At 48.5% G+C, this 22,286-nt stretch overlaps 1 protein-coding gene across 2 annotated transcripts in view; it reads left to right on the top strand.

Annotated features, from left to right (window-relative positions):
- LOC125447325 (lysoplasmalogenase-like protein TMEM86A) overlaps positions 1 to 12,011 on the top strand; it is a 57,270-nt gene extending 45,259 nt beyond the window's left edge. For both annotated transcript variants that reach the window (XM_048521660.2, XM_048521659.2), the window contains exons 2-3: positions 1,183 to 1,447; positions 11,426 to 12,011. In XM_048521660.2, the coding sequence (XP_048377617.1) occupies positions 1,183 to 1,447; positions 11,426 to 11,853 (693 nt within the window). In that variant the 3' untranslated portion in view covers positions 11,854 to 12,011. The remainder of the gene's footprint in view (positions 1 to 1,182; positions 1,448 to 11,425) is intronic.
- The last annotated feature ends 10,275 nt before the right edge of the window (positions 12,012 to 22,286 follow it).

Below are 22,286 nucleotides of genomic sequence, written 5' to 3'. Positions count from 1 at the left end.
TCAAATACCCCGTAACTGCAGGTCAATTGGAATGTGTGCTTTGTGAGGCCCTGAGCCCCACGCACACCAGCAAACCTCTTAAAGGGATCCCGACATCACTGTGTGCAAACAAATACCAGCCCTGCGTATAATCAATCTCTCCATGACCACCTTCCCCGTTCTTACTCAGCATGTGGGAATTGCTGACACAGCCAACTGTTTGCCCCCGCCCCTCACCCTTATTATCCTTGAGAAGATGGCTTTGTGTCATCATCTTGAACCGCTGCACTCCATCTGGCTTGCCTTCTCTGCAGCAGTTTGGCACAAATCAGTGAGTTTCCAGGGCAATTAAAAGTCAATGGCATTGCTGTGGGACTGGAGTCACGTGTAGGCCAGACCAGGTAAGGGTGGCCATTTCCTTCCCTAAAGGACACTAGTGAACCTGATGGATTTTTCTGACAACCAAAGATACCTGTCACACTCCCCATTGCTCAGACTAATTCTCATTGTTAGATTTTTATTGAGCAATTGTACTTCAATTCTGTCAGCAGTCATGGGATTTGAACCTGCTACTCCACAGCATTAGTCAGAGCTTTTGAACTGCTAACCCAGTGACTGTCATCGGTTCCCTTTTCCAGCCTTGGCCACAAAGTGGCCTCATGATTGGATCCCAGGCGATAAAGGGGGTGATGTGCTGGAGTCTGGGGAGTGATGACCATAGAATCTCTACAGTGTGGAAGTAGGCCATTCGCCCCTCAAGTCCACATTGACCCTCCAAAGAGCATCCTACCCAGACGTACACCTCGATCCTACCCCGTAACCCTACATTCCCCACGGCCAATCCACCCTGAACTGCACATCTTTGGGCTGTGGGTGGAAACTGGAGCACCCGAAGGAAACCCACGCAGACACAGGGAGAACGTGCAAACTCCACGTAGACAGTCACCCAAGGGTGGGATCGAACCAGTCTCTGGCACTGTGAGGCAGCAGCGCTAACCACTGAGCTACCCAACTATGTTGTAAAGCACCCTACACTGTGCAAGAGTGGGCAGAGGGGCTCGGGGAGCTTGGGGGGGAGCATGAAAATATTGGGTACAGAATAAAACAGGCCCTCATTTGAAGGAGGGGTCAGCAAGCGCAGCATAAAGACACGTTTTCTATTTGACTCAACATTTTGTATCTCCTTCCCGTCTCATTTCACAGATGAAAAGTGTTGGCACGAAGCTGATCCCCTTCTTGAAAACCTTCTGCATTTACTTTGTGCTGTGGCTTCCCACCTCTAACCCATCGTGGTTCAGTGCGTTGATTAAATGTTTGCCCGTGCTATGCCTGGGTTTCTTCGTGTTGGCACATAGCATCAGCCTGGGGGTACATCGACCCTACGCCAAGAAAGTCCTGGTCGCTCTCCTGTTCTCGGCGCTTGGTGACGTGTTCCTGACATGGGGCGACCAAGGTTTCTTTATCCACGGTAAGGCCTCAAGATCGAACCTGTCGGGATAGGGAGGCTTTGCTAAAACTGTACAGACTGTACTGGTCATTCCACAGCTGGAATACTGTGAGCGGTTTTGGTCCCTGTATCTAATGAAAGAGATACTAGAACTGGAGGCAGCCCAGGGAAGGTTCACTGAGTTGATACCAGGTAAGAAAGGACTGTCTCATGGGGATAGAGTCATACAGCAAGCAAACAGACCCTTCAGTCCAACTTGTCCGCGCTGACCAATTTTCACAAATTGAACTAATTCCACTAGGTTCACTAATGTCCTTTAGGGATGGAAACTGCTGTCCTTACCTGGTCTGACTTACATGTGACTCCAGACCCACAGCAATCTGGTTGACTCTGAGCTGCCCTCTGTGCAATAAATGCTGCCCTGGCCAGTGACACGCTCATGCTGTGAATGAATAAAGGAAAGGACCTGTCTATGTTTGGTCCATTTCCCTCTAAACCTTTCCTATTATATACCTGTCCAAATATCTTTTAAATGTTGTACCTGCATGCACCTCTTCCTCTGGCAGCTCATTCCACCCTCTGTGTGAAAAAGTTGTCCCTCAGGTCCCTTTTAAATCTTTCTGCTCGTTGGAGTTTATAAAAATGAGAGGTAGCCTTACTGAAATGTACATGATTCTCAGGGGGCTTCACAGGGTCGCTGTGGAAAGGTGGTTTCTTCTTGTGGAAGAAGCTAGGACCAGAGGGTCTCAGAATAAAGGGTCACACATTTAAGACAGAGATGAGAAATTTCTTCTCTCAAAGGGTACTGGACCTGCGCAATTCTTTACTACAGAGGGCTGTGGAGATTGGGTCATGGAGTATATTCAAGGCTGAGAGACAGACACAAACATCATTGAATCAAATCGTGTTGATCAAGATGCCATAATTGGAAGAATGTAGAGATCTTTGAGGATTTGGAGACTAGAGGATGTTATGGAGATAGAGTAGGGGTGAGATCAGGGAAATCCAGAATGTGAAGTTTAAACTTAAGGTGGTGAGATTTTGATGGAAAGACTGGCTTTGGTGCGCGGGACAATTTCAAAGTTTGCAGATGACGCAAAACTCAGGTCTTTGTAAATTGTGAGGAGGACAATTTAGAACTTCAAGAGGACTTTGACAAACTGGTAGAGTAGGCAGACAACTGGCAGGTGGAATCCAATGCAGAGAAGTGTGAAGTCACGCATTTTGGCTCAAACAGCATGCAGAGAGAGTATCAAATAAACGGTAAGAAAATAAAGTAATGGAGATGCTGGAAATCTGCAACAAAATCAGTAATTAGTGGAGAAACTCAGCAGGTCCGGCAGCATTTGCAGAGAGAAACGGAGTTAACTTTTTGAGTCCAGTGACTCTTCATCAGAACTGACCAAAGCTGGGATAAGGTGGTAATTATGCTGAAGACAGGGGAGTGGGTGTGAGTGGAGAGTTAAAGCTGGAGCACAGAGAGAGAGAGTGACAGTTAAGGAGACAATGGGATGGATGATAATATACCAGCTGGAGATCACCCAATCAGCGAAATAAAAGAAAATAACTATCCTTACATAAGTAGTAATTGTGGCGGGTCAGGTAGAGAGTGCAGTTAGTGTAGCGTGCAATATTCTGGGCTGCATTGAAAGGGCAGAGAGGTTTTGCTGAATATCACAGAATCCCTACGGTGTGGAAACAGGCCATTTGGCCCATCCAAAGAGCAGACCTAACCCCCTATCCAATTCCTGTAACCCAACATTTCTCATGGCTCATCTACCTAACCTGCACATCTTTGGACTGTGGAAGGAAACTGGAGCACCAGGAGGAAACCTACGCAGATACGGGGAGAACATGCAAACTGCATGCAGAGGCTACCTGAGGGTGAGAATTGAACCTGGGTCCCTGGTGCTGTGAGGCAGCAGTGTTAACCAATGTGCCAGCCCAATAGGGGGGTCTCTGGCTAGATTAAAGCTGGAGTATAGTTCTTGTCAACACACTTTAGGATTGCATTGGAGACAGTGCAGAAAAGGTTTACAAGAGTAGTTCCAGCGATGAGAAACTTCAGTCCTGAGAGTAGATTGCAGATGTTAGGACTGTTTATCTTGGAGAGGAAAGGGCTGCACCCCGCAACCCCCCCCCCCCCACTTTATCTCAATGCACTTACTACCTTTGGTTTCTCAGTGCCACTGCAACGTTCAGACTTTGGATCATTGATAGAAAGTGACCCACCCAGCTGTTAGCTCAGTATCCATGTCATCAGGCGGACTCTGAGTTTCAGATTTGACAGGCACGGGTTCCTGTAGCATTTTCCTGTTTGCTGAGCTTCGTTCAGTGTGTCTGATTGACACACAGTTTTGAAGCAATCACTAACCAGCACATTGTGTAGCCAACCAACCTTTGAGATCCCTGTATCTAAAATGTGCTGGAAGGCCCAGTCAAAGCTGACATTTTATTCCAGCATTTCAGGCATCCAGAGGATATGAAGATTAAATTAAACAATTGATGTTATGAGTCAATGTTCATCGTCAGGAGAGCAAAGGACAGCATTATTATTTTGTTTGTTAACCCAATTTCATCATCCCATTTTGCACTTGTTAAAACTGTCACAGTTGGCTGCAGGACATAGCTCCCTCTCAATGTACGCGTGTACATGTGTGAGATTCTGTGTCTACTGGTGAGTGCACGTGTGTGCGTGTACATGTGTGAGATTCTGTGTCTATTAGTGAGTGCACGCGTGTGCGTGTACATATGTGAGATTCTGTGTCTACTGGTGAGTGCACGCATGTGCGTGTACATGTGTGAGATTCTGTGTCTACTGGTGAGTGCACACGTGTGCGTGTACATGTGTGAGATTCTGTGTCTACTGGTGAGTGCACGCGTGTGCGTGTACGTGTGAGATTCTGTGTCTACTGGTGAGTGCACGCGTGTGCGTGTACATGTGTGAGATTCTGTGTCTACTGGTGAGTGCACGCGTGTGCGTGTACATGTGTGAGATTCTGTGTCTATTGGTGAGTGCACGCATGTGCGTGTACAATTGTATGTGCGCTTGTGGTAACAATGTTACTGGGACAAATGCAATGATAACCTCCTGCATCAGCCTCACTGCAAATGATGCAAATGTTGATTTAATTTCTAAAGTAGCCATTGGTTTTCTTTACAATTACTATCAAAATAAAAGCAATGCCAACCAGGCTAAACAGGGAACTGTACAGCACAGGAATGGCCATGATACCAAACAAAACTAGTCCCTTCTGCCTGCCATTGGTCCATATCCCTCCATTCCTCGCATATCCATGAGCTTAACTAAAAGTCCCTTAAATGTCCTGATTGTATCTGCCTCCACTATCACCCCCTGCAGTGTGTTCCACACTCTTACCACTCGCTGTGTAATAAACCTGCCCCTCATTTATCTTTTGAACTTTCCCCTCTCACCTTAAATACATTCCCCCTAGTATTAGACATTTCAATTCTGGGAAAAAAAAGAATCTGACCGTCAACCTTATCTATGCATCTCATAATTTTATAGACTTCTATCAACCTCCCCTCAGGCTCTGCCACTCCAGAGAAAGCAACCTGAGTTTTTCCAGCCTCTCCTTTTGGTCATACCATCTAATCAAGGCAGCATCCTCGTAAATCTCCTCTGTACCCTCTCCAACACATCCACATTCTCCCTGTAATGTGGCAACCAGAATATAACACAATACTCGAAGTGTGTCCTAACCAAAGTCTTATAAAGCTGCAGCATGACACCCTGACTCTTGTACTCAATTCCCTGACCAATAAAGACAAGCTTCCCGTATGGTCTATCTACTTGTGTGGCTACTTTCAGGGAGCTATGGACTTGAACCCCAAGATCCTTCTGTAAATCAATGCTGTGCAGTGTCCTACCATTAACTGTGTACTCCTCCCTAACATTTGATTTCCCGCAGTGCAGCTCCTCACATTTAACTGGATTAAACTCCATCTGCCATTTCTCCGTCCATATCTGCAACTGATCTATATCCTACCAAATCCTTTGACAACCTTCTACATTATCCACAACTCCACCGATTTTTGTATCAGTGAGGTTCTTTCATAAACTTGAAATAATCTGTTTGTTATCAACAAAACGTATTGTTAAATCAAGTGGTAACTGCTGATCAGTAACTGAGCTCTGATCCCAAATGTAATTTTGACCTTGGTCATTAGTGGGTGGGTCACAGCCCACAGACCACTGAACGCAATTCCAATTTCAACCCAGAAAATATTCAATACATTCCAACTTTTTCAACTTCCTTTACATCATTCTTAATTATAGATTTTGATCCCTGACAGCGCTATGTGCATGAGACTGTGTGTTTACATTAATTGGGTGTGATTATGTGTGTCTCTATATCCATGTGTGTGTGTGTATGCATATGCATCTGTCTGTTTCTGTATGTGTGAGTGCATTCTGTGTGTGTGGGTAAGTGAGTGTGTCTCTGAGTGAGTGTGTGTGAGTGATTGTTTATATCTCTGTGAGTGAATGAGTGAGTGTGTAAGTGAGTGTGTCTCTGTGAGTGATTGCGTATATCTGTGTGAGTGTGTAAGTGAGAGTGTCTCTGTGAGTGAGTGTGTCTCTGTGAGTGTGTGTAAGTGAGTGTCTGTGTGAGTGAGTGTGAGTGAGTGTGTCTCTGTGAGTGAGTGTGTATGAGTGTATCTGTGTGTGTGTATCTCTGTGAGTGAATGCGTAAGTGAGTGTGTCTCTGTGAGTGTGTGTAAGTGAGTGTGTCTGCGTGAGTGAGTGTGTGAGTGAGTGTATCTCTGTGAGTGAGTGAATCTCTGTGTGAGTGTAAGTGAGTGTGTCTCTGTGAGTGAGTGTGTCTCTGTGAGTGGGTGTGTAAGTGAGTGTGTCTCTGTGAATGAGTGTGTGAGTGAGTGAGTGTATGTCTGTGAATGAGTGTGTCTCTGTGAGTGAATGTATAAGTGAGAGTGTCTCTGTGAGTGAGTGTGTAAGTGATTGTGTCTCTGTGAGCGGGCATGTGAGTGAGTAAGTTTCTGAATCTGTGTGTGTCTATTTCGGGATATGTATGTGTGCTGTGTTGTTGTTTGTCTCTGTGTGTTGTGTGTGAGGAGGGAGAGATTGAATAATTAGGGAACACTATTCTGAAATTAAGATACTCATCTGTGCAAGATCCTTCTCCCGTAGCAGTGCAGCTGAGGGTGAATCTCATTGCACAGCACCATCTGACAGACAGTAGTTATTACAGCACGCTGACTTAAACTCTGCCCACATACCTCCCACATTTAATTACTGCTCAAGTGCCAAGCTGCGCCTTCAGGTGTCAGGGCTATAGATCCTGAAATTGATTTCCCATATGTCTCATCCTCTCTCTCTCTCTCATTTTAAGAACCACTCCCTGCCACCGCCACGCTGAGATCGAAACTGTCAACCAGATTCTCCTGTCCCAATACCTCACATGTCTCTGAGTCAGATGATTCAGATTTATATTCCAGTGAAAAACCTGGAGTCTTTACATCATCCGAAGGGTGTTAGACAAATGTTGTTGTTGTTATAGAAAGCAAACTTTCTTGGGGTATGCCCCTGTGCCAGGAATTAGGAGGTCAAGGTGTGAAACCTCCCATAGGAGACGTAGCGATTCAGATTCACATCAAAAGTTTTCATTTCAGGACAAATGTAGGGAATATTGGAGATAATAAACAAGAGGAACACTCATTCACACACTCATTCAAGCTTTGTGGCCATCGCATTCACCTCTCAGTCACAGCGCAATGTGTTCAAGAAACACTCCTGAAGTGTACGTGCACAATGACCTGATACACCCACTGCAGTTACTGAGGGAGTGCCACACTGTTGGAGTGTCAGTGCTGAGGGAGCATCGCACTGTCAGAGGGTCAGTGCTGAGGGAGAGTCACAGTCGGAGAGTCAGTACTGAGGGAGCATCGCACTGTCGGAGGGTCAGTGCTGAGGGAGAGTCACTGTCGGAGGGTCAGTGCTGAGGGAGTGCCGCACTGTCAGAGGGTCAGTGCTAAGGGAGCATCGCACTGTCGGAGGGTCAGTTTTGAGGGAATACTGCACTTTCGGAGGGTCAGTGCTGAGGGAGCGCCGCACTGTCGGAGGGTTAGTGCTGAGGGAGTGTCACACTGTCGGAGGGTCAGTGCTGAGGGGGCGCTGCACTGTCGGAGCGTCAGTACTGAGGGAGTGGGCACTGTCGGAGGGTCAGTACTGAGGGAGTGCTGCACTGTCGGAGGGTCAGTGCTGAGGGAGCGCCGCACTGTCGGTGGGTCAGTACTGAGGGAGCGCCGCACTGTCGGAGGGTCAGTGCTGAGGGAGTGCCACACTGTCGGAGTGTCAGTGCTGAGGGTCGCTGCAGTGTCGGAGGGTCAGTACTGAGGGAGTGGACACTGTTGGAGGGTCAGTACTGAGGGAGCATCGCACTGTCGGAGGGTCAGTGTTGAGGGAATACTGCACTTTCGGAGGGTCAGTGCTGAGGGAGTGTTACACTGTCGGAGGTGAGTGCTGAGGGAGTGCCGCACTGTCGGAGGGTCAGTGCTGAGGGAGGGCTGCACTGTCGGAGGGTCAGTGCTGAGGGAGTGTCGTACTGTCGGAGGGTCAGTACTGATGGAGTGCCGCACTGTCGGAGGGTCAGTGCTGAGGGAGCGCCGCACTGTCGGAGGGTCAGTGCTGAGGGAGCGCCGCACTGTCGGAGGGTCAGTGCTGAGGGAGTGTCGTACTGTCGGAGGGTCAGTACTGATGGAGTGCCGCACTGTCGGAGGGTCAGTACTGATGGAGTGCCGCACTGTCGGAGGGTCAGTGCTGAGGGAGCGCCGCACTGTCGGAGGGTCAGTGCTGAGGGAGCGCCGCACTGTCGGAGGGTCAGTGCTGAGGGAGTGCCGCACTGTCGGAGGGTCAGTGCTGAGGAAATGCCACAATGGCAGAGGGTCTGTACTGACGGAGGGCTCCTGTCAGCTGAATGATGAACATCTAATGCCGTCAATCCCAGGAAAAGCAGGGGTAAATCTTCCTCGTGCTGGGCCAGCAATATTTATCCCTTAATCAGTGTCACCAAAACTGACAATCAACCATCATCCGAGATAATGGGAACTGCAGATGCTGGAGAATCCGAGATAACAAAGTGTGGAGCTGGATGAACACAGCAGGCCATGCAGCATCAGAGGGGCACAAAAGCTGACGTTTCAGGCCTAGACCCTTCATCAGAGAGGGGGATGGGGAGAGGGTTCTGGAATAAATAGGGAGAGAGGGGGAGGCGGACCGAAGATGGAGAGTAAAGAAGATAGGTGGAGAGAGTATAGGTGGGGAGGTAGGGAGGGGATAGGTCAGTCCGGGGAGGACGGATGGGTCAAGGGGGTGGGATGAGGTTAGTAGGTAGGAAATGGGGGTGGGGCTTGAGGTGGGAGTTGGGGATAGGTGTGCGGAAGTACAGGTTAGGGTGGCGGGGACGAGCTGGGCTGGTTTTGGGATGCGGTGGGGGAAGGGGAGATTTTGAAGCTGGTGAAGTCCACATTGATACCATCGGGCTGCAGGGCTCCCAAGCGGAATGAGTTGCTGTTCCTGCAACCTTCGGGTGGGATCATTGTGGCACTGCAGGAGGCCCATGATGGACATGTCATCTGAGGAACTGGAAGGGGAGTTGAAATGGTTCGCAACTGGGAGGTGCAGTTGTTTATTGCGAACCAAGCGGAGGTGTTCTGCAAAGCGTTCCCTAAGCCTCCACTTGGTTTCCCCAGCGCATCATCCACCTGCTGTTAATGGGGTCTTGCTGTGCACAAATCAGCTGCTGCATTTCCTAATTTGCAGCATGGACTGCTGTTCACAAAGCATCCCCTCTGCTTCAGATCACTGTGGGGTGTGAATGGCACGACATGAATGCAGTCACTGCCTGGCAGAGAGTAACAGACCAGCGTGAAATTGGTGGTGAACTGATCACAGGAGACACTTCTATCACTATGAGGGGTGTCTCATTCACAAGTGTGGAATGAGTGAACATCGCCCAGCCTCTAGGGAGTCCCTCCCACAGCTCCCTTTACATTACAAACACTCCCTGGCCTTGGTCCAGCATAGGAAGATCCCATCAACAATCCTGGGTTGATGGTGGGCAAGTTCCCCTCCGAGCCACTCACAATCCTGATTTGGAAATGCATCGCCATCCCTTCACTGTCACTGGGTCAAAATCCTGGAATGCCCTCCCTAATGCCATTGTGCGTCAACTCACAGCACACGGACTGCAGCAGTTCAAGAGGGCAGCTCATCACCACCTTCTCAAGGGGCAACTAGGGACCAGTAAGCTATGTTTTGGTTCAAAGAATCTCATTGGAAAATGAGAAAAGGCTGGGCAGGATAAGGCACTGCCCCCAAATCCGGGGTTGTGTCAGGGTGAGAGGCACGAGTGGGAGGGAACAGATTCCCCCCTGTCCAGCTGAATTCTGCCCTTCACCTCCCTTCAGCCCGGTCCTCGCTGGGAGGCATACGCTGATCGGTGAGGATACTCTGCATTGACTGCCTCAGCAGTACATCTTCACCAGTCTTTGCCATCTACAACAACAACTTGCATTTATCTAGCACCTGACAGGAGTTAAAAATTCCCGAGATGCTTTGCCTTAATGCAAATCAGGTCAGGGTTGACGCCGAGGCATGGAAGTATATAGTCGGGCAAGTGACCAGGAGCTTGGTCTCAGAGGTAGACTTTTCTAATAATTCATTCTTACGATGAGAATGTTGCTGGCTAGGCAGCATTTATTGCCCAATGCTAATTGCCCAGAGGGCAGTTAACAGTCAATCACTTTGCTGTGGGCCTGGAGTCACTTGTAGGCCATATCAGGTTAGGATGGCAGTTTCCTTCCCTAAAGGACATTAGTGAATCAGATGGGCTTTTCCCCCCCAGCAATTGGCAATGGGCTCACAGTCATCATTGGACTCTTCAATTTCAGATTTTTACTGAATTCAAATTGCACCATCTGCCTTGGCGGGACTTAAGCCCGGGTCCCCATTACCCAGGCCTCTGGGATTAACAGGTCCAGTGACAATACCACTACACCATCACTTCCCCAAAAACTGAACTCTCAACAGTGTTTCGAGGGAGCATAGTGAGGCTGAGGGCCTGAAGGATTTGGGGAGGTACCTCCAGGGCTCCCAAATGGCTAAACGCACAGCCCAGTGGGAACTGGAGGAGCTTGAGAGATCCTGGAGGATTGTGGGATTGGAGGGGATGCCAGAGATAGGGAGGGGCCGCACCATGGAGGACATTTGAAAACGAGGATGGGGATTATAAAATAAATGGGAGAAACGAAGACCATAAGATGTAGCAGCAGAAGTAGGCCATTTGGCCCATCGAGTCTGCTCCATCATCTGATGAGATTGACGCAGATCTGATAATCGTCAATTCCACTTTCCTGCCTTTTCCCCAGAACTCTCAATACCCTCACTGAAAGTGAAAGCTAAAGTCACTATAGTCTTACCAGACCATCTACCTGCTCTCTCATTCAGGAGAGAGAGAGAGACAACTTGAGGGTCACCATACCTCAGGCAAGGAGACATGTTGATTCAGAGAATCCTTCATGGTAACCAACCTCTCTCAGCCTCAAATATACTTAATGTCCCAGCCTCAGCGGCCGTCTGCAGTAAAGAATTCCACAGGTTCATTTGAGGTTCCACGAGCTACAAGTCTATTCCAAAATCTTAGGGGTTCACTATCCCTCTGGGAAGAGGAAATCCTTCCTCGTCTTTGTTTTAAATAGGTGTCCCCCTCATTCTGAGATTATACCCTCTGGCCCTTGACCTCTCACATATTAATGTTAATCTTCCTCTGTCGCTGTAACATTGTATTCTGCATTCTGTTCTACTGTCCTGATGTACCTGTGTAAGTTATGGTAGCACACAAAACAATACTTTTCACTGTGTCTCGGTACACGAGGCAATGATAAATCAATGCAAATGGAATCAAAAGGGGAAGAAGCAGGAGGTTTTAACCAACAGTGATGTTGCTTTTTGCTTTGTAGGAATGTTGATGTTCGGAATCTCACACCTACTGTACACTTGGGCTTTTGGACTGCGGCCCCTGAGGCTCTGGATAGCTCTAATGTTGCTGCTGCTTGGCGTGATCTACTACGTTGCTGTCTACTCTTACCTGAGAGGCCCCATGATCTACGCCATGGCGGGCTATGTCGTGGTGCTGGGTCTGATGAGTTGGCGAGCCTTGGCGCGTGCGGCTTGCTCTAGTTACGACCGAACGTGGGGACGGAGCTGCACGGCGGTGGGAGCTGTAATCTTTATCATGTCAGACCTGTTGCTGGCCATTGACCGGTTCTGCTTCACCGTGCCGCACGCCCGCGCCATCGTCATGTCGACCTACTACGGGGCCCAGATGCTAATCTCACTATCCATTGTCGAACAGAGCGAGCCGGAGATGTTCTGGAAGCAGAACTGAAAAGAAAGAGAACCTCAAGCCACCAGAAACGGATCAAAGAGACTCGAAGCAGGAGCTGTGCTGTCCAACTCCACACTGCGTGAATGATGCCAGTGAACAGGAATTGTTTGCGATGTGAATTAAACCTCCGTTATAAATTAAAAGATAAACTTTCTGAACCAAGTCCACGCTTTTAGCTTTATCCCAGTTAAGCACACTTTGTAAAATGCATCGCCCCGCTATGAGTGACCAACTCCCTGTGTTAAACAACCAATCCATGCTTAACTAACCCTACGTTCAGCTGGGTGTTGGTTAGCTCAGTTGGCTGGATAGGTGGTCTGTGATGCACAGTGGTACCAACAGAATATGTTTGATTCCTGCATCAGCTGAGGCTTCTGTGTTGGACTCTCCTCAACCTCTCCCCTCACCTGAGGTTGGTGATCCTCAGCTTAAATCACTAGTAGTTGTCCCTCTCTCTCTCTGCAGAGAGCAGTCCTGCCGAGGCAAGGCTAGAGTGGTATCTGTCACATGTTCCTGCCCCGTCTTCCTTTAGATCTTGAGCATCCATTCAGACTATATTGGATGGTAACTCCTGCATGTGGACCCATTCCTTCATGCTTGAACCTCACTTGCCAGGTCTTGCTGTCTCTCAGCGCGGTGATGCAGACAAGCAATGGCTCACACAAGGAATCGGGAGCATAGCACGATCCCACGGGAAATGGGGCCAAGCCAAGGTGACAAATGGTGGCGTTCCGAATGAGGTGCTCACGCCAACTCTTGGGTGCAGCGTCACAGTCCGTTGTCGGCACCGAAAGCTGATCAAACCTTGGCTGGACCTTTGGGAATACAAAGAGGCCGCTAGGCCCATCCAGCCTGCCCTGCTATTCATAGCTGATTGAAATCGGTGCACGTCCGAAGGCAGGTGCGACACCCCAAACCCAGAGCGAAAACAATCTCCTCAGCGAGATTCCAGTCAGTTCCAGCAGTTAGGAAGCCCCTTCCTCACCTCACCCCACCCAGCCCCTGGGCCTTTAAACAGACATGTAAGATATGGTTAGCCTGTATGAAAGTGCTCACAAACTTTGAAAAGTACTGCACCGAAAGGAAAGGGAAAAGATGCCATCTGGACCAGATCTCAGTGTTAGTCCGGAGAAAACAGTCACTTATCGCCTTCCCATACTATCTTCGCCAAATGGACGCTGGTTCAAGGTATTTCCTCATCCATTATTACACAACCAGTGGGGAAGGTGGGACTTGAATCCAGACCTCCAGGCTCAGAGTTAGATCCACTACCACTGCACCACAACAGTCCCCAAGCCTGCATACTCAGGGTAAAGGCAATGGGAGGGAGTTGGTCTTACTGCACATTCGAAGCTTTAGAACAGCCATTGAGTTTCTATAAAACCCCTACAGTCTGGAAGCAGGCCATTCTAGGCATGGACTATTTTCTAAATGGTGAGAAAATTCATAAAGCAGAAGTACAAAGGGATCTGGGAGTGTTGGCCCAGGATTCTCTAAAGGTTAACTTGCAGGTGGAGTCTGTGATTAAGAAAGCGAATGTAATATTGTCGTTTATCTCAAGAGGGTTGGAATATAAAAGCAGCGATGTGCTTCTGAGGCTTTATAAAGCTCTAGTTAGGCCCCATTTAGAATACTGTGTCCAATTTTGGGTCCCACACCTCAGGAAGGACATACTAGCTCTGGAGCGTGTCCAGCGAAGATTCACACGGATGATCCCTGGAATGGTAGTTTAATGTACGATGAGCGGCTAAGGATCCTGGGATTGTACTCATTAGAGTTTAGAAGTTTGAGGGGAGATCTAATAGAAACTTACAAGATAATGTATGGCTTAGAAAGGGTGAACGCTGGGAAGTTGTTTCTGTTAGGCGGGGAGACTAGGACCCGTGGGTACTGCCTTAGAATTAGAGGGGGTAAATTTAAAACTGAAATGAGACGACATTTCTTCAGCCAGAGAGCGGTGGGCTTGTGGAATTCATTGCCACAGAGTGCAGTGGAGGCCGGGACGTTAAATGTCTTCAAGGCAGAGATTGATAAATTCTTGATCTCACAAGGAATCAAGGGCTACGGGGAGAGTGCAGGGAAGTGGAGTTGAAATGCCCATCAACCATGATTAAATGGCGGAGTGGACTCGATGGGCCGAATGGCCTTACTTCCACTCCTATGTCTTATGGTCTTATTCTGCCCACATCAACCCTCCAAACAGCATCTCACCCAGGGTCCACCCTGTAACCCCGCATGGCCAGTCCACTCCGAGCCTGCACATCTTTGGACTATGGGAAGAAACCGGATCAAAACAATGCAGATATGGGGAGAATGTGCAACCTTCACACAGACACAGTCACCCGAGGGTGGAATCGAACCCTGGTCCCTGGTGCTGTGAGGGAGCAGTGCTCATCACTGAGCCACCGTGCTGCCTGTGTATGATTTAATTAAACTCTTGACTCCACACCAATGAAACAAGTAGCTGGTTCAGTACAGCTTTTTAAAGTTTGCTATTTATTGTTCACACTTGTGTTGTGGTGTTCGGTTTTGGTCACCTTGCTACAGGAAGGATGATTTTAAATTGGAAGGAGTGCAGAAGAAATTTACAGGGATGTTGCCAGGACTGAACAGACTGAGTTACACCCAGAGGTTGGGCAAACTAGGACTTTTTTCCTTACAGCGTAGGAGATGAAGGGGGATCTTCTAGCTGTGTATAAGTGCTTAAGAGGCATGGATAGGGTGATTGCACCCAGTATTTTCCCCAGGGTTGGGGATTAGAGGGCTAGAGGGGATCAGTTTCAGGTAAGAGGGGAAACGATACCTGAGGGGCAACCTTTTTTACACAGAGGGAATACGCATATGGAATGAGCTGCCAGCAGAAGTGGTTGAGGGGGTTACATTAACAACATTTAAAAGGCATTTGGATAATATGTGGATAGGAAAGGTTTAGGAAGATATGGGCCAAGTGCAGGGAAATGCTTTTAGGGTGGACGGACATTTTGGTCATAAGGGACTAGTTTGGGCCGAGGGGCTGCCTCCATGCTGTAGGACTCTACAACTCTATGACGCTATGTATGATGTAAAATCTTATCTCCCATCAGGGGCAGGCCGCACTCGGGAAAAATGATGTTCTTTCTTAAGACAGCTGCAATTACGTTGCATCGATAAAAGTGCACCAGTTTACCCCTCGAGGGTTGCAAAATGCAAGGTGCCCAGTGGATGAGTTTGTAATGGTGGCTCTGCCAATGTGCTCAATTGGGAATGGAATCTGTGGTTTGGAAAAGCAGTCATTTACACACAGGAGACCCTCAGTCCCCAGGCGAGACATTATCCTGCGGACCTTCACATCCCACAGGAACAGTCACCAAGGAAAAAGAACAGGAGACATGAGAGGAGGATAGAATTTGCCTTTCTCTAAATCACCTCAGATTATCTCAAAGCAATTTAATATCAATAAACCATTGTGGTAATGCAGGAAAACAAGTGGATAATCTGTGAACCACAAGCTCCCACATGTAACAATAACAGAATCATTTGCATGTGATGATGTTTCAGAGCATTTTACTGGGACACAAACCAGCATTCTGCTTTTCTATCAATACCTTGGGATTATCACCGAGAGCGCAGGAAGAACTTTTTGATTTTACATCTCATTTACAAGCAAAGTATGTCCAGTAGTGGAAGATGGAATATCCTCCGACAGTGCGGCGTTCCCTCAGCACTGACCCACCGACAGTGCGGCGCTCCCTCAGCACTGACCCTCCGACAGTGCGGCACTCCCTCAGTACTGACCATCTGGCAGTGCCCACTCCCTCAGCACTGATCCTCTGACAGTGCGGCACTCCCTCAGCACTGACCCTCCGACAGTGCAGCGCTCCCTCAGCACTGACCCTCCGACAGTGCAGCGCTCCCTCAGCACTGACCCTCCGACAGTGCAGCGCTCCCTCAGCACTGACCCTCCGACAGTGCGGCACTCCCTCAGCACTGACCCTCTGACAGTGCGGCACTCCCTCACTACCGATGCTCCGACAGTGCAGCGCTCCCTCAGCACTGACCCTCCGACAGTGCAGGTCTCCCTCAGCACTGACCCTCTGACAGTGCACCCTCCCTCAGCACAGATTCCCCGACAGTGCAGCTCTCACTCAGCACTGACCCTCCGACAGTGCAGCACCCCCTCAGCACTGACCCTCCGACACTGCGGCGCTCCCTCAGCACTGACCCTCCGACACTGTGGCGCTCCCTCAGCACTGACCCTCCGACAGTGCACACTCCCTCAGCACTGACCCTCCGACAGTGCAGCACTCCCTTGGTGTTGCACTGGGGGTGTTGACAGGCGTTCTCAAATCCAGATTCATATCGAAAACCTTTTCTGTCGAGTTTACACTGAGACAATGTAAGACTCAGTTCTTTAATCTTACGTTTTTCTCTGTGTTGCTCTGTTCCCTTTTCATTTATTTTTGTGTCTTGTCAGCCATTTCGTCCTTCCATTTCTCTGTTTTTCCCCACACATTCACCTCTTTTCTCTTTCTCTCCCTCTTTCTGCCTGGATACTGTCTTCCAGCAGAGGGCAGCATGTCCCTCGTTCCCGTTGTATTAACTCTTCGAGCTCCGCAGTGCTCTCCCATTTCCCTGCACGTGGCCTGTATCCTTCTGAACCTTTCCTGTCCAAGTATTATCCAAATGCCTTTTAAATGTTGTTAATGTACCCCCCTCAACCACTTCCACTGGCAGCTCATTCCATATGTGCACCACCCTCTGAGTAAAAAAGTTGCCGCTGATGTTCCCATGTATTCTTTCCCCCTTACCTTAAACTGATGCCCCCAGTTCTTGATTCCCCAACCCTGGGAGAAAGACTGAGTGCATGCCCCCCATCCGTGACTCTCATGATCCATTACACTCCTATAAGATCCCCATTCAGCCTCCTACACTCTAAGGAAAACAGTCCTTGCTTGTCCAACCTCTCCCTATTACTCAGTCCCTTGAGTGTTGACTATATCCTTGTAAGTTTCTGCCGTACTCTTCCCAGTTTAATAATGTCCTTCCTATAGCAAGGTGACCAAAACCGAACACAATACTCCAAGTGCGGCCTCACCAATGTCTTGTACAACTGCAACATAACTCCCTAACGTCTACACTCAGTGCCCTGATGATAAGGGCCAGTGTACCTGAAGCCTTCTTCACTGCCCTGTCTACCTGTGACTCCACTTTCAGAGAACCGTGCACCTGAACTCCAAGGTCCCTCTGTCCCACTACACTCCTTAAGGCCCTACCATTCACCATGAAACTCCTACCTTGATTTGACATTCGAAAATGCGACACCTCTCACTTATCTGTATTAAACTCCATTTGCCATATCTCGGCCCACTTGCCCAGCTGATCAAGATCCTGCTGCAATTTCTGATAACCTTCCTCACTGTCCACAATACTCCTATTTTAGTGTCATCTGTAAACTTACTGGCCATGTCCTGTACATTCTCATCCAAATCATTGATAGAGATAACAAACAGCAATGGGCCCTGCACTGACCCCTGAGGCACACCACTACTCTCAGGCCTCCAGCCAGACAAACATCCTTCCACTGGTACCCTCTGTTTCCTACCATCAACCCAACTGTGTATCCAATTTACTAGTTTTCCTTGGGCTCCATGTGACCCAACCTTCCAGAGAAACTTACCATGTGGAACCTTATCAAATGCCTTACTGAAGTCCATGTAGACTATGTCGACCACCCTGCCCTCATCAACCTTCCTGGTCACTTGGTGAAAGCACTCTAACAAATTTGTGAGACATGATCTCCCAGGCACAAAGCCATGCTAACTATTCCTGACCAAACCCTGTCTTTCGAAATGCATGCACATCTTATCCCTCAGAATATTCCCAAGTAACTTATCTACCACAGATGTTAAGTTAATTGCTCTATAGTTCCCAGGCTTTTCTTTGCAGCCCTTCTTCAATAAGGACACAACACTCTCAACCCTCCAGTCGTATGGGACCTCACCCGTGGCTAACATGATGCAAATATATCAGACAAGCCACGGCCCCTGTTTCTCTAGCCTCTTGTAGGGTTCTTCGATATATCTGGTCAGGACCAGGAGATTTTATTCACCTTCAAACATTCTAACATGTCCAACAGCTCCTCTACTGTGATATGGACTGTCCCCAATGTATTGCTCTTAACTCCCCCAAGTTCCCAAGTTTTCATGTCTTTCTCCATGGTAAACACAGAGGACAAATATTCATTGACAACCTTGTCCATGTCCTGCGTTTCCACACATACTTGTCCACTTTGGTCCTTGTTTCTTCAGTAAACTCCTACATCCCCTATATACCTCCTAGGACTCCTTTGATCCCAGCTGCCTGTTCCTGAGCCATGCCTCCTACTATTTTCTGGTCAAAGCCTATATATCTCTTGTCATCCAGGGCTCCCTACTCCTGCCAATCTTGCTCTTCACCCCCACAGGAACATATAGATCTTAAAGTCTAGCTATCACACTTTTAAAGGCTTTCCACTTGCCAGAGGTCCCTTTGCCTGTGAACAAACCATTCCACTCAACCCCTGCAAGCTCCTGTCTAATTCCATCAATATTCGCCTTGCCCCAGTTTAGAACTTGAACCTGTGGACCAGTTTTGTCTTTCTCCATAACTATTTTAAAATTAATAGAACTATAGTCACTGGTCCCAAAATGTACCCTCACTGTCATCTCAGCCACCTGTCCTACCCATAGAGTTTTCAGCTCAGAAATTGGCTATTCAGCCCATCTACTGACATTTCTACTGCTCACAAGCCTGGTCTTTCCCCTTTGTTGTTTCACCCCTCCACCTCATCTTTCTATCCCTTTCTCCCTCGTGTATTTATCCAGCTTTGCCCTTTAAATATATCCAGAGCCACAGCATGGAAACAGACCATTCAGTCCAGCCTGTCCATGCTGACCAGGTATCCTATATTAATCTAGTCCCATTTGCCAGCATTTGGCCCATGTCCCTCTAAACCCTTCCTATTCACACACGCTCCAGATGCCTTTTAAATGCTGTAATTGTACCAGCCTCCACCACTTCCTCTGGCAGCTCATTCCATACACGCACCACCCTCTGGGGGAAAAAGTTACCCTTAGGTCCCTTTTAAATCTTTCCCCCTCACCTTAAACCTATGCCCCTCTAGTTTTTGATTCCCCCACCCTGGGGAAAAGAATTTGGCTGCTCACCCAAGCCATGTCCCTAATGATTTTATAAACCTCCATAAAGCCACGCCTCAGCGTCCAATGCTCCAGGGAAAATAGCCCCGATCTATTTGGCCTCTCCCCACAGCTCAAACCCTCCAAACTTCTGTTAATCTCCTCGACCAGTCCCTGTGGGAGTGAATGCTACATTCTCTCTGTTCTCTGGTTGAAGGTGTTTCTCCTGATTCCCAGTTGAGTTTATACATGACTGCCTTGCATATATTGACTTTAGTTCAGGCCTCCCCACAAAATCAGTGACATTATCTCCATGTCTACGCTTCGTGACTTCAAAGACATTGAGTAGGTCAGACCTCAGCTTTCTCTTTCCAAGACAAGAGCCCACCCCAGTCTCTCGGTTGTAATATTATTCGATTACACCTGGTTTTAATACCAGATACGGTGGCTCAATGGTTAGCACTGCAGCCTCACAGCACCAGGGACCTGGGCTTGATCCCACCCTCGGGTGACTGTCTGTGTGGAGTTTGCACATTCTCCCCGGGTCTGCGTGGGTTTCTTCCAGGTGCTCAGTTTCAAAGGACAAAAAACAAGGAAAATTACAGCACAGGAACAGGCCCATCGGCTCCCCAATCCTGCGCCAATCGAGATCCTCTGTCTAAACCTGTTATCTGTTTTCTAAGGGTCTGTATCCCTTTGCTCACTGTCCATCCATGTACCTGTCCAGATACATCTTAAAAAACACTATCGTGTCTGCGTCTACCACCTCCGCTGGCAACGCGTTCCAGGCACCCACCACCCTCTGTGTAAAGAACTTTCCACGCATATCTCCCATAAACCTTCCTCCTCTCACTTTGAACTCATGACCCCTAATAATTGAGACCCCACTCTTGGAAAAAGCTTTTTGCAATCCACCCTGTCTATACCCTTCATGATTTTGTAGACCTCAATCAGGTCCCCCCTCAATCTCCTTCTTTCTAATGAAAATAATCCTAATCTACTCAACCTCTCTTCATAGCTAGCACCCTCCATCCCAGGCAACATCCCCATGAGCCTCCTCTGCACTCTCTCCAAAGCATCCACATCCTTTTGGTAATGTGGCGACTAGAACTGCACACAGTACTCCAAATGTGGCCGAATCAAAGTCTTGTACAACTGTACTGGACCTGCCAACTCTTGTAGTCAATACCCCACCCAATGAAGGAAAGCATGCCGTATGCCTTCTTGACCACTCTCTTGACCTGCGTTGTCACCTTCAGGGAACAATGGACCTGAACACCCAGATCTCTCTGTTCATCAACTTTCCCCAGGACTTTTCCACTTACTGTACAGTTTGCTCTTGAATTAGATCTTCCAAAATGCATCACCCCGGATTGAACCCCATCTGCCATTTATCTGCCCCACTCTCCAATCTATCTGCATTCTGCTGTAATCTCTGACAGTCCCCTTCACTCTCTGCTACTATTTCCTCCCACAGTCCAAAGATGTGCAGGGTGAGGAGGACTGGCCATGCTAAGTTGCCTCTTAGTGTTCAGGGGTGTGCAGGCTGGATGGGTTCACCATGGGAAATGCAGGGTTAGAGGAATGGGTCGGGGTGAGATGCTCTTCGGAGGGTTGGTGTGGACCTGATGGGCTGAATGGCTTGTTCCCACAAGGCAGGGATTCCATGAATCTCTCCAGTGCCCCTCTGCCCTGCCTGTGATGTGGAACAGTGCACAGTGGCTGGAACTCAACAACAACTTGCATTCAGGTGGCGGCCCTTTGGCACCTCTGAATTTGTTTTGGTAATTTCACTGCCAAGTGATGCAGCAGCGGGAAGGGGGTCAACAAGCTTGGTCAGGGGAGGATTTGACGGAGCATCTCAAAGGAAGGCAGGCAGTTTCCAAAACTCAGAGGAGAATTACTTTCACCCTGTCTGTTTGTATCACATCGGAGAGCGCCACTTCACAAAAGAGCGGAGCTTGAGCTGCTTCATCGTTCCTGACAAGAGGAGAAAAAAAAACTCCTCAGCTGTGGAAACCGATTGGCTGGGTCCCAGGGAGGTGACACCTGCATGTTTCCTGTTTGTACCTGGCTCTATAAAAGACTCAGAGAGCTTCTGAAAAACATCAGCACCAGGCAACACACACCTTTCACAAGAAACAACAGCTTTGGACCGGCATCACTGTACAGCGAGAGGTAAGGGTATGCTCCGCTATCTCATCTTTCTTCTTATCATCTGTTTTTTGTTTGAAAGAAAGCGAGAGAGAGAGAGAGAGAGAAAGTTTTTGCTTATTATAGTCATCCGACTCCTCCCTGGGATGCTGTGCGGTTAGACTGTCTTCCTCATGGCTCTTGTCAGAATTCCAGCTCCCACACACCTCCTGGACACAGTTCCGCTCTCCAGAAGGCGACAGACTGCCCACAGGGTTTGGGGAACCTTTATTATCTCCCAGGAGTCACTCACAATGTGAATGTTGTTTTTTAATGACGCTTCTTCAAGTGTAAGTTCAGGAATTTTTGCCCATTCCTTCAGAAAGTGGGGGTGAACTGCTACAGTCCTCAGTCTTCAATCAATATTAGTTTTCACACTGGTTGACCTGAGAGAAGGGGATGAGATGCACATACCCCACTGTGTAGTGCAGAGATGCACTGAGAGCCATCAGGGGGACTTTTTCATTTGAGACAAGTGGTGGGAGTTTGATCTGAGGGTCTCCACAGCTCAGGCGAGGGGAGAGGTTGAGAACCCACTCTGTTGGCATCACTCTGCATTTCCAGCCAACTGATTCAAACCATCTCACCCTGTACAGAGCTGCAGTGACTGCATTTTTCTTTAATTCTGTTTTTATGTCAGCCAGCATTTATTGCCCTGTCCCTAGTTGCCCCTTGAGAAGGTGGGGGTGAGCTGTCTTCTTGAACCGCTGCAGCCCATGTGCTGTGGATAGACCCACAATGGCCTTATGAAGGGAATTCCAGGATTTGGGCCCTGGTGAAGAAACGGCGATATATTCCCAGGTCAGGATGGTGTGTGACTCAGAGCAGAGCTTGTAGGGGGAGGTGTAGGGTCACAGAGTGAGAACTGGCCTTGTCTCAGGGTGCCAGGGCCTACATCGAGAGCAAACTTCCCCTAGGTATAACCTGCCAGGAACTGGGAGTGAGAATGAAGACCGCTCACTAACCCTTTCTCCTATTCAGGGTTTGTGGCTCTGCATCAGGCACTGGGCTCTGATAACAGGCAGCTCAGTTGGCTGGATGGCTGGTATATGTTACAGGGTGCTATCGAGAGCCTGGGTTTGAATC

This window comes from Stegostoma tigrinum, chromosome 38 (genome assembly GCF_030684315.1).
Source record: "Stegostoma tigrinum isolate sSteTig4 chromosome 38, sSteTig4.hap1, whole genome shotgun sequence".
In the NCBI taxonomy this organism is placed as follows: domain Eukaryota; kingdom Metazoa; phylum Chordata; class Chondrichthyes; order Orectolobiformes; family Stegostomatidae; genus Stegostoma; species Stegostoma tigrinum.
This window is presented reverse-complemented; position numbering and strand designations above follow the sequence as displayed.